At 33.8% G+C, this 13,168-nt stretch overlaps 1 protein-coding gene across 2 annotated transcripts in view; it reads left to right on the top strand.

Moving 5' to 3' along the window:
* The window catches only part of LOC128239790 (uncharacterized), a 40,238-nt gene extending 28,291 nt beyond the window's left edge, over nucleotides 1-11,947 (top strand). Inside the window, exons 9-11 of one of the 2 annotated variants that reach the window (XM_052956225.1) lie at nucleotides 640-832; nucleotides 9,745-9,851; nucleotides 10,506-11,947. In XM_052956225.1, the coding sequence (XP_052812185.1) occupies nucleotides 640-832; nucleotides 9,745-9,770 (219 nt within the window). In that variant the 3' untranslated portion in view covers nucleotides 9,771-9,851; nucleotides 10,506-11,947. Of the gene's footprint in view, nucleotides 1-639; nucleotides 833-9,738; nucleotides 9,852-10,505 lie in introns of both variants that reach the window. The other variant, XM_052956224.1, reaches the window with a different exon arrangement.
* Nucleotides 11,948-13,168: the final 1,221 nt, after the last annotated feature.

Below are 13,168 nucleotides of genomic sequence, written 5' to 3'. Positions count from 1 at the left end.
TGTCATATGTCACATTAGAGGTTTACAAAGTTAAATGCCACATTGGCCATATGTATATGCATATATTTTTATATACACACACACATATAAAGAATCTCTCTCTCTCATGCACGATCATGAAGCCCTGTGCATCCATTGCTGTATAGATGTTACTCGATATTCGATATATACTGTATTTGAGTCAAAAAGTAATTACACACCAGCATAATTTGCTATGTTTTGGTAATAAAATAGAACCAATATAATCTATATGCAGTAATGTAGTATAGGTTTTTGCCTGAACGTTTTCTTAAAATACTTAAACTTGTAGATATGGCATTTTTTTCCATATACGCAAAACCTATTTCAATGCCCGTGCTTTTGTTTTTAATGTCATTTTTATTAAATCAATCATATCATTTCTCTTATCCTCCCGCCTTAATTGTACAGTATAGATATACTAATATGCCGAAAAACATACTTTCAGAACAGAAATATCATGGAGGCTTAATTTAAAATCAAAATGGTTGGATTGTATCTGGCAATCAATTCTCTTGTCCAGATAATTTTCATGTTCAATATATTGTATGGTATATTTGTTTTTAGTAGTTATATGCATCCCATCACGTCTGATACAACGTTTCTTTTCCCTACTTGCAGACGCACCATCCGTCCCCAGGAAGCCCGTATAAAGGCGGTAGGTTCAACGGACGTTTGTGTAACGACACTGAGGGCGAGCTGCTATGTAGAATGTTAAAGGCCGCGTTCAGGAGAGGGATGATGTTCATATTGGGGAAAAAGGAAAAGTTGTCCTGGATGGCGTCTCATTGTATGATGGCCGTGTGTATACAAGGTAAGAATAATCGTATATTACGATAATAAAGGTATATTACGAGTCAGCTTAGGATGTTCAGGAGAGGATTAGAGTTACTTGTTGCGAAGTAAAGAAATATGTTCTGAATGCCGTTACGTTAAGAGTCATGTATGAACGTTTTTATGCAGGTATTACTTTTTTATGTACAGTTGTTATATCACATGTATAAAGCATGTTATAAATGGTAGAAAGGGTACGCCATTTTTGAAAGCATATGCCGCTTTCGTAGGTCTGTGGTCGAGTTTAATATAGGTAAAATAAGTTAAGTATACATGAAGTATACCTAAAGCAGCGTATGAATGTTTCTACTCTTTTTTGGGGTAAGATAAGGAGTTTAATCAGTAAACTAACAGCAGCTAAAATATAAATAAAAAACCCTTCAAACTAAGGAGTGAAAATATCAACTTCAAGAACTACTTGCAAATGTATTACCGTCCCTTTAACTCAAATGAAAACGGCACTTTTGAATCTTTAAAGTATGACAAATAATAATTGATTATAACGATGAATACATATTTTCTTAGAAATAATAAAATCTGATCGCTTATTACGGAAATGGCAATCCTAATTTTTGAACGTTTTTGTTTCAAAACTATTTGACTGTTTAATTAAAATACCCCACTCATCGCCAATCGTTATCTCAACTGAAGAAGCGTGGTGAAGAAGGCAATGTAGTTCTACTAAAATACGGCGATCAAAAGTATTGATATCATATTGCTCATTACAGGAATAGATAAGATATGTTTAACACTTATTGATACTACCTTAGACTCTTGTAATGATTGGACTTCTTATATGATTACTTATACAAAATAATGTGCAAATGATCTATAACATTAATACAACGTTTAATCAACATGTTATGGTATGTATAGTATAATAACAGCCATATATACGTCTCACGGAACACAACGTTGCCGCCCATATGATTAAGTATCTATGTTGTCCTCGTATAAAAGGTCCATATTCGTAACGTAACATTGAGACTCAGTGTGTTTCCTTAGTCTTTTGATTAACTGTCTGTCATGCACTACTAACCTTGACGTGTTTTCAACCCGTTTATACGTATTAACGAGATACGAATCAGTGAGAAAAGCATAACCATTCCATCAACTTTTCTTTTGTGTATTTGATGTAGTGTTTTAGTCAGTGAACTTACATTTGCATCATATATTATCCAAACGCACACATTAAGCTCGGCATCGATATCGTCATACGAGTGACGCCATAGATTCTAGAGTGTTTGCAGTCAAATCATAAATATGTAGAAATTATTTTGAAATGAAATTGGAAATCAATAAAAAGTTATAAAAATAGTGTTACCTTAATAGGAGATGCTTCTCAATGAAATTTCTAGTAATATACAATGCGATATAGTGAAACAATTAACATGTTTCTTCTGCGTTAATGACGTATTTTGGCGTTCTCTGCGGGAGGTCTTATATACCGTTTGAATTGGTCAAATTGAACGTTAACTCTGGTTCGTCATTTGATAGACAGTCAGGTGTTTCGCCTGACGGTAGAATATTTCAGTCCTCCACTTCGTAGTCGTTGATTTAATCGTACAGGTTTCAGTGTATTTAAAGAATTGGTGACAGTAAAACAGTAGATACATAGAGTAAAATATGTCTTGAAAGACACAGATACTGAAAAGTATTTTCTAGCACACCGGATAGGCATTTCCGGTGAATTCAGCCGAGCTGGAAAACTCCATCTGGCAACCCCCCCCCCCCATGCCAGATGAGTCACGCGCTGTGTCGTATAACTTTCATTTTCTTTTAATAAAACACTAAATGTAACCATAGTTATGAGATTTCAATAAATGAGTTCGATTAACATTAACTTTACAAAAATATTCCTTAAAAACAAAACAAAATAACCCTTAAAAGACGTGATATCGAAGGAACTTATTGACGTATGCAGTGAATACAAATTACTGCGCGTCATGACGTCGGTAAACATCATCGCACGCGCTTTTTGGTGAAATGTACAAAAACGCGCTTTCTTATGCATTTTTTTCACAAAAATGTAATTAAAGGTATGCTAGAAAAAACATCTATCATGTGTGTGGCAAGCCTCGTTACCTGGCAACGCAGGTGCCCTCGGGTCGGATTTTTCTATACGGAACGGGAACACATGACAGATATTATTAATATGCCACACCTTATGACTCCATAATTGTTCATGCTCTATAAGAAGTAACGCATTTGCGATTACTGTGATTCATTATTTAAGTTCATTTAAATATTCATTGTTCTTTCGTTTCTCTTTTCTACTAGGTTTGTTTTTGCATTTAACAGCCCTATCAGAATTAATTTTATGAACCAAATTTTTAAAAACAAGTCACAGGGTTACTTTCTACGATCATGTGCAAGATCTGATAATTCAAAATATGTGCAAACATTGAAAGAGGTTGTTGTTATTTTTAAATAAGACCTGTTGATAAAAAATATCACTCAATTATAAAATAATAATATGAAACTTTAAAATTGTGTTTGTTTTCATGCTAAATAATAATATTGAGTGCAATGGTGGGATACGTTGCTCAACAATATTTCGACGTCAAAAATGAAATATTTTCTAAATGTACTGAAAATTGGTCAGCATAAAGGGCTAAGCTTCCTTTGATCATTTATGCGAAATAAAATACCGCTCTGATGAAGTTAAGTGGAAACACCGGCTATCTTATAAGGCACAGTAATTTTTTTAATTTCATCGAAAAACACGACATAAAATATTTAAATTTCATCGAAAAAAACATGTAGATTGCTATATATATGCACTGAAACAAGCATAATTCATTTTGATTTTGATATGTGCACACAAAATAAAGATAAATTTGAAATATCAAATTAACTCGCATTTTTAACATTCATTTTGTGCAATTTTTAACGTACCCTTGTTGTCTTCAACGTCATTATAAGTGTTGAACGTCGACGTTATTGTTTATAATGAACAAACTAGCATATTCAATCACGTTAAACGTCTATATACTGACTAATGATAATAATAATAATAATAAGAATAATAATAATAATAATATTAATAATAATAATAATAATAATTATTAATAATAATAGTAATAATAATGATATTAATAATAATAATAATAATAATAATAATAATAATAATAATAATAATAATAATAATAATAAATAATAATAATAATGACATTTGAAAATATACTCAACAATACCATTGCGATCGTTAATTGAACAACCATTTGCAGAAATTTTTTTACGTATAACAGTTGTGATGTTTTGACAAAAATTTGCATATTCATTTCAAAACACTACTTTATTCTGTTCATGTGAAGCAGTTTAACAACCTGGATTATTATTTAACTATTAAATGAGATGATAAAGCCGCGATTGTATTTGCCGATTTAACTAATCTGTTTTTAGCACTACAGATAGTCAATCGCACCCGGAACGGTGGTACGCTAGACCTTATCTCCTGGCAACGTTTCATTGTGATATGTCCTAATAATAGACAGTGGGCATCGTACACCTGAAAGGAAATCATTCATCATCATCATCATCATCATCATCATCATCATCACCACCACCACCACCACCACCACCACCACCATCATCATCATCATCATCATCATCATCAACACCACCACCACCAACAACAACAACAACACCAACAACATCATCATCATCATCATCATCAGCATTATCATCGTCGTCATTGTATCGGATATAGCAATATTTTTTTACATTTGTTTTATAAATATGCAAGTTTGAGGTCGTAGTTGTTTACACAAACAAACCTTTAATATATAAGCGTGTCCTTCATTATTTTGTGCTACTGTCGCCGAAACACGAAAATCAATGGTCTCAGACTCAGAGTAATGGGACCCTTTAGGCGCTTTTCTTGATATGATCATGTCTATGTTCTCGTTTGGACTCGTTGTTGAAAGTGTTGCCCGCATTTTCGTCATTTTTGTGGTGGTGTAGGCGTCTATCACTTTTTCAAGGTTCTCTCGTACGGCCCGATCCGTAAGGTTTTTCCCGCCCGGCAAGCTCGTATGACGGTAATTTGCGTCCCCAGCAAGGCACCACTTCTAGTCACAGCCGCCATGTTCCCCGTAGTTGTGTGAAACTATAGCCATAAGGTTTCTCTTTATGCCGTCTGGATCAATTTGGTTTTGGGATACAGCGTAAGAAAAGCACTTCTTCACAAATGAAATGGTTTATTTTTGTTGTTTGATTTTACTTTGTAAAAGAAATTGGACACGTTTTTCACAACATGGTTTATACCATTATTTTATTATTTTTCGAAGAGACGGGAAAAGGCATCGTTTCACTCTAGTATACGTTGACGTGTCGTCGTCCATTGTTAATGCGTTTACCTCGAGGCCTTTTCTTTTCAAATCCTGAAGGCATTTTAATGTCAGGAATGCTCCATTGCTTTTGACGAGCCCGTCCAGTTCTTCCCGCATTTGTGCTTTGTTGCAGGAATTTTACTTCTGATTGCATTCTTACAAAATCTTCATTTTTTTAGCAACGCCAAAGCTCGAACATTTTCTTGAAGATTTGCCGACAATTGTCACGAAGAATAAATGCATTAAAGAAATTTTTAAAAGTGCATGAATTCAATAATTATTTTCATCAAAATATACCTAAGAATCATTAAGACTAAAATTGTATTTATATAAATATTTTGCAAAGTATCAAAATATGGACACTGAAGATAATCTCACTTTTCGGTTGATATCTTTATGAATATGATTGGCAGACATGCATGTACATTACATGGCAGGGCGAATCCAGGATACGTTAGGAAGCGTTCACTTTTGACACGTGTCCCTCCCTCAGAACCAAAATTTATTTGGTTTAAAGAGTTAGCGTGCGGGGTGGGCATACTCCCCTAAAAAAATAACACTATCTAGTCCGAAATGCGACATTTTGGGCGTACTATTATTTTTTCATTCTATATTGGAATAAAAGCAAACTTGGATGAGATTAAGCGCCACACCCGCCCCACCCGCCATCTCATTTTGAGGAGCATACTGCGCTTGTTGCAAGCTTACAATATGAATAGTAACTGAAATCCTATTTACCGGACAAGCTGTTGTTACTGTGACCAGTTCCTTGTTTCTGCCAGCCGCCATCCGCCGAAACCTCCACCCACTGTTCATCCGTTTCCCTACAATTCCATTAATTATAACATTTTAGTACAATAAGAAAGATACTTCCGGCGGATGATAGGGTGTATACATTAATTTGTCATGGTGGAGACTCCGCTGTTTAGATTGTATGCATTCAGAAGAAATATGTCAACAAAGAGTAAGAAGCATTTCCTTGTACAACTATAGTTCTACTGTAAGTTGCATTATATCCGTCACTGGAAAGCTTTTACATGAATGAAGTTTTGTTTATTTGTATACCATAATTTCATTTGTAATGTATGAATAGTTACTCAGAATTTCGAATTTCATATTCCACTACACGTGAACATGACTGGGCGGCAACTACCTCAAAGCTCTCGTCGATTTTTCGCTCCCTGTTCTTGAGTGTCTTCTTATTAACAAGGGGGAGGTTCATGTAGGCATAAATATTATTCATTTCTTATTCCCCAACGCCAACGTTGATCATGGCTGAAAGAACTGAAGCATTTCAAAATATATAAACAATCTATTTGACGTCATTTAGGTAGTTTTTAGGGGTAAAATTCATTGATATTATAGTAATATTGATGTATACTGAAAACTGCAGCAAACTATTGCTGAGCTTTACTTTTGTAATTTTCGAAAGAACCATTTACCTGCAGCTAACTTTGTAGTTACAGCAAAGCATCGAGTTCCGGTTTTGTGATCACAAGCCTTGTGTCGTTTTCCAGTCGGCACTGTGTTGTCAGCCAGACATGGCATGCATTCTTTATGAAGAATACTCCCGAGAACGTATTTTAATTCTGATGTTATTGTAGTAAACGACAACTGTTTCGCGCACTTGCAGCATTTTTTTCAATTAAAATATTTTACTTAACAACTCGTCTTCCATCCAGAAGGTCACGCTTTCATTTCTTACGAATCTGTACAAGCTTCTGCACCCGTTTCTTGGTGTGTTTTTTGGTGAACTTTCCATTTTTTTTGCGAATATTCATGTTGTCTGCATTTGTATTTTTATGACGCTGTTTCCGTTTTTATTAAGCACGTGCACGGTTTCGACAAAACGCGAACTTGCTAGCTCAGATTGCACGTATCGGACTCTTGATCAGAAGGTCCCGGGTGTGATCCCCACTCGGAGCATCGTTTGATGATAGTTCTGGTTATCATCCAGGAATGTGAAATGGTTATGATTCCATGTATAATACATATCTTTATAAAGCTATGTAACATGTTTATGTATAGATGATCATCGCAAATTATAATAAATCTTACCTTGACCAATACGCATGCACGTGAATATGCATAATCGCCATCGTTCATGCAACCGATAAATTTATCAAACATGAATGCAAATCTATCAAAAACACATTTTGTTATAGAAAATCATATTTCCGTTGCATTTGCTTAATATCATTTTGACTTTTTTTCTTAGTTATTGGACGACATAACAGTTTCTTGGTATTCCGTTTTCAAAATTTCACAATTTAACGCCAGCATTACGACTACGTACATCAAAACAACGTTCACGTCAGCAACGTTAAAACAAACCATTGTTTAAAATTGGTTGCTTAATTAGCCCGACAACACATATATGTTATTACATAACATGAAAGGCTAAATATCAGGCTACAAAATGTTTGAAAAAAATATATGAAATGCCAGGCATCTAAGGATTTTTTTTTCACTACAGGCCAGTCGTTGAACGTAAATATTCGTGCAAAATTATGTAATGACACGCAGCTTATCTTCTGCACATGAACTTATAGACACATTTGTTGAAAATACATATTGTAATAGTTATATAACTGTAGTAAGGCAATTTTCATAACTTTATAATGACAAACGGTAGTTGTTTGACGCCAAATCAAAATTGTAAAAAAGGGGTATGGTGTTAGATAGCGTCTTTTTGCACTAACCGACGCCGCCGATATAAGTCATTTTAACAAAAATGAGAAAAACATGCCTGACACATCATTCTGGCCAATTGTCAAAGAAGTTGAAAGATATTTAATTTTGTACGTCAATTTTGACAGAGCAACGTATTCTATCACCTTAAGTTACGCCGCCTGATACAGTAAACAGAAACGGACGAGCGTTGAGCTCCCCATTATGATACTCTTGTTAAATAATGATATTGCTTGTATACCGTCCTTATGTTTAATGACTTATACCATGTGCACTTAATGATAAGATGCATATGTTTTTAAACCAGCAGATTTTTTTTTTCATCTATTGAAACAAAATAGCATTTGAACAATGGGTTGTCTTCACGCAAACTAGTCATGGAGTGAAATATAAAAATACAAATGCAGTACAGTTAAGTCACCGTATTGTACCGTAGAGCTCTAGTAATTCAGACGGTGGCGAAAAATTTCATATTTAACATACCTCATGTGTGAAAATAAATGCGGATGTACTACTTTATGTTATGCATTTCGATGCAATACGAAGTTATATCAGTGCAAAAAATAAGGAGTGAAACTATCAACTTTCAGAACTTCTTTACAGTTACAGTGTAGGTACTTCCTCTTGATCAACACTAATCACGTCAGCTTTGAAACACAAAATGTTGTCAAAACAATTAAAGATTGCATGAGGTTGCATAAGTTTAAATAAATATATATTTGGCAATAAACAACTTACCGTTTATTAGAAAAATGGTAATAATGTTTTTCAAACTTTTCATGAACCTTGAAGCTGAATGTGCGAACATTTGCTTTCATTAAAACCGACGAAAACAACAGCTCGAATATAAATTGGATGTTATGTCAATGTTATCAAATATCTTTTTAAATACGATCTTTCAAATGTTGGCTCAATAAATGGCCATATAGTAATTTGGTTATGTACCAATGCCCTGTTTAATTTGAAACTGCTTTCGTTATTATTCGATGCATAAAAGAAAGTTCAATAATTAATGTTCATGAAATGTTTGCACAAACAAAAACTATTGAATAATAAACTATAAACAATCGGCTAACTTTTCCTCAACGCTACGTCATCAGCTATAATTTTGCGTTAAGCGCGTTAAGTGCGTCCGTTGGGTAGCGGCGGGTAAAAAAACTTTTTAAAAGGGATTTTTAGAAAAAGTAGATACTAAATAAACTCCGAAAAGAAACTTTTTTTATTATATAGAAACATTTTTTTTAATTTCGGCCTTGATCAAAGAAATACTATAGTTTTACTCGTGGATTCGCCCCTCGTAAAGATATGTTTTTCCATGAAGCTCATGAAATAAATTACGATCTTATACTGATTTGAACAAATATCCTCTATTTCACTGTCACAGTTACCGTGAAATTTAACATTTTTGAACACTGCAGCACTGAATTCAAGAATTTTCAAATAAAATAAACTGCAATGCAGCTCTTTTGTTTAAATGCCTCAAATCATTTCCCCAGTACTCAAGCTAATGAAATGTATTCTTATATATAATGTAGAATGTAGACAGATTTAAAGAGGTCAGGAACAACTATATGTGTACAGAAGAAACAGTTTTTTTTTATTTATACGTTGCATTTGAAACAAAGAACAAATTATCGTATAATACATTGTAAGTATGAGTAACATGTGTTTGTATATTATTAACGTTACTATCCAACTAATGTGACTCGCTAGTCCTTCCTACTTGAGTGTGATCCAAGATGTCACCCATTAAATAAACAGTGTCTGTATAGTTATAGTTTACCGTGAATTTTTCAAAGTTGCGGATCAACTTCGCATTACGTTGAATACATGTATATATGCAGTTAAACTCTATTTTTAGTTTCAGTTACCCTCAATACATACGTACCTTAAAAGCGAAACTGGCTGCCAAAGGTATCACAGAGGCGATCATAGATCAGACAGAGAAGTTGGAAGAGACTTTCGCTGTCGATGGTATTGACATCTATTTGTCTTTTCTGTTCGATATTCTTCTCTTCATGAGAATGTTTTATATTAAAATATATACATTCTGGTGTTGTTTATCACAATCCATCGTTTTCTTACGATCATTTCATTCGTTTTTTTTTGCTTATATGCAGTTTTGATTTGAACTGCATGATTACTTGGGAAATGGAAATGTTAAATACAACTATTCATAACGTCATTGAACTGTTTCATATTATGCATACTTTTTAAATTATCCAGTTAACGTTGAGCTATATCAATGTCTTCAACTCATTACTACATGTGTTTCCTTTTAAAACAATGATTACACTCAGTATAATAGTTCATTGCTCGTTTAAATATACAATGGGTATGTAAACAATTCGTATTCCAAGTTGAATTTAACCCAATCAGAATATACAATACAAAACACGTTTTTGAAATGTTCAATATGTTCGACATGACTAATAATACCTAGTTGCAATATTGTTGTCCTTTCTTTTTTTTCATTATATTTTGTCGTCAGTAAAATATTCAATATCATGTCGCAATAATGTATCATTGATATATAAGCATTTTTTGTTTATATCTTTTATATCGCTAAAGCCAATACAGTGCAATTTTCAGTAAGTGGGTGGAGTTCAATATGGTTTGTTATTTCAGGATTATCTTTGCTGGAAGCTGCAAGGAGTTCTTAAAGGTGCGGACAGTGGAGTCGACAGGGGTATAACAGAGATGTGTTTACGTTCTAAAGGACTCTTAAACAGACGTTAATGGTTGATTGTCCATGATTTTTCTTTTAAAACTATTGTTGATTTTCTCTCTCTCAATGGCTTTATGTTGGAACAAATCACGCGTGTTGTATAACGTATTATACTTCGTTGATTACTTATACTAATATCATATAAGGCTAACTGTGGTTTATCTCGGTGAAAAATTATTGTGTTTTGAGAGTATTGTATTTTCAAATGTTCACCCTAGTAAGTTAAATGAGAAGGTAAAATGGAAGCAAAATGTCGAAATGTATACAATATTATTAATATAGTGTACTCTCATCGATTTCGGTAGCGTTTTTTAATAAATATCTTAATTAATAGAAACATGTATACATGATAACAATAATAATCACAAGTTGCTTTTGTCTATTTTGTAAAACGTCTTTCGAAAGTAAGCAAAGAGTTTTTTTGTAGTTTAAGTCTCACACGTTTGTAAATATGTATTTCATTTTAAGTGCAACCGTCAGAAAAACTAACTTTCATGCAAACGTATAAATATGCACTGCTTTGCTGTCGAGCTATATATAAGTCTCGGATATAATCGTTTTAAAATGTATTTGTCCAAGGTGTATCAGCTTTACGCAAAAATACTAAAATATATTGTTTCAATTTCTAAATTAGCATTTTGTTATGACTTCGTGGTTACTAATATTACTAATTGTAGTTATTAAATATCATAATAATTTTAGTTAATTTATTAAAGTACTGCAGAATAAGATTTTGTTAAAATATATGCACACTAAGACCTAGTGTATGGACGATTACTCATATTTCACCGACAATGCCAAGTTGGTTACAATGTTTACAAATGACTGTACATGTATTGTGATAGCTGTGTACTGTTTGTTGTCTTTCAGCGTTATACATACTTTGCTTGGTATTTGTTTTTTCGTTGATCTATATGACTTTTAACACTGTATTGGTAACATGTAAAGCTACCTGGCAAGTCTTGATGTTACCACTTTATCTTTTAAACTATTGCAAGTTAATTTAGAGGTAGCGTTAGCAATTTCAATTAATAAATAGTTTTCTATGATGTAGATTTAAATAAAAGCGGTCAAATGGCTATTCAACAAGATAGAAAACAACAACAACAAAAATCAAAACAACAACAACAACAACAACAACAACATTAATTAGCATGCACTTTATCATAGTCTTTACATTGTATCCTATCTTGTATTGTAAACTGTGGTTTAGGTAGCGCTGCGAGGTGACGGTCCGTTCTGACCTAACATCATGTGTCACTATGTGAATTATAAACAATGATTTGTATTGATTTTGTACTGTTATTCTTCCTTTTAATCGGAAAATAAAGACGAATATGCATATTTTGTTAACATTCAAACCAGACTTTGCATTTCCTTTAAAAAATATATAAATATATTTATTTTCATGTTTTCATTGTTTTGGCTTAACGGTCTCATATTATTGCCGGGTAACTTTGTAAAACGTGGCATATCGTTTAATTGAAAATCCCTGGACAAACTTGCCCTCTATTTTGTGTATAAGAGAATAACTTTGTGAAACATTGCGTACTCGTTATTGTACGTCCAGCCAGAATTATGTTTGCCAAGTTTTCCTCTATGTTTCGTTTAGGAATCGTATTCGTATCTTGGCTTATTCGTAAGTTGCTTAACTAAGGACAACGTTTCCTTACTTTCCTTTGAATGGTTCCTGTTATGACAATTTGCATACTTGCCACTGGCTAGACCTAGGCCAAGTTTGCCCTTGCTTTAGAGGTTGACATTGTGAGGCATGTCGTTATAATTTCTGAATAAACCAGGACAGATTTGCTGATGTATTTGTTTTAGAAAATAACAGTGAAAGAACATGGCGAACATCGGTCCTTGCATTGCCAACAAGTGTTGTGCACTCATTTTGATTTAGGAGGTTAACATTGCGAGTCCTGTTTTACTCATTATGAGCCATACCTAGTTTGCCGAAGCCGGAAATCGAACCAGCACTCGCTTCTCACCGAGGCGACCCTTGTTCGCTTCTCGTCTTACTGTGTGCATGTGAGTTTGGTTAGTGGACACCAAGGCGGACAAGTGGGTTTCTCTGTATTCTAGGGTTTCCTGCACAACACCAACATCACTGTGTGCATGTGGGTTTGGTTAGTAGACTACAAGCCGGACAAGTGGGTTTCTCTGTATTCTAGGGTTTCCTGCACAACACCAACATCACTGTGTGCATGTTTGGTTTGGTTAGTGGACACCAAGGCGGACAAGAGGGTTTCTCTGTTATCTAGGGTTTCTTGCACAACACCAACATCAAACTGTTAACTAGAGTGACCTAGTTTAAGTTATCTTGTTCATAATAGTCGTAAACCTTATAATCAAGCTAAAATATTAATTAGTATGAGTTTGTCCTCATTTTTGTTGAAGAGCGTGACATTGTAAAAGGTTGCATTATCGCTACTTGAAACAAAAAGATTGGACACTGTTAGCTTTCATGTAATTATCAGGGGTTAACATTCTGAAACTTTTGTTACTCGTTACTAGCAAAAGCAAGTATCGTAATACACACGTGCTGTCATTTTGATTTAAG

This window comes from Mya arenaria, chromosome 7, assembly GCF_026914265.1.
Source record: "Mya arenaria isolate MELC-2E11 chromosome 7, ASM2691426v1".
Classification (NCBI taxonomy): Eukaryota; Metazoa; Mollusca; class Bivalvia; order Myida; family Myidae; genus Mya; species Mya arenaria.
The sequence above is the reverse complement of the archived record's forward strand: the minus strand, read 5'-3'. Positions and strand labels throughout refer to the sequence as shown.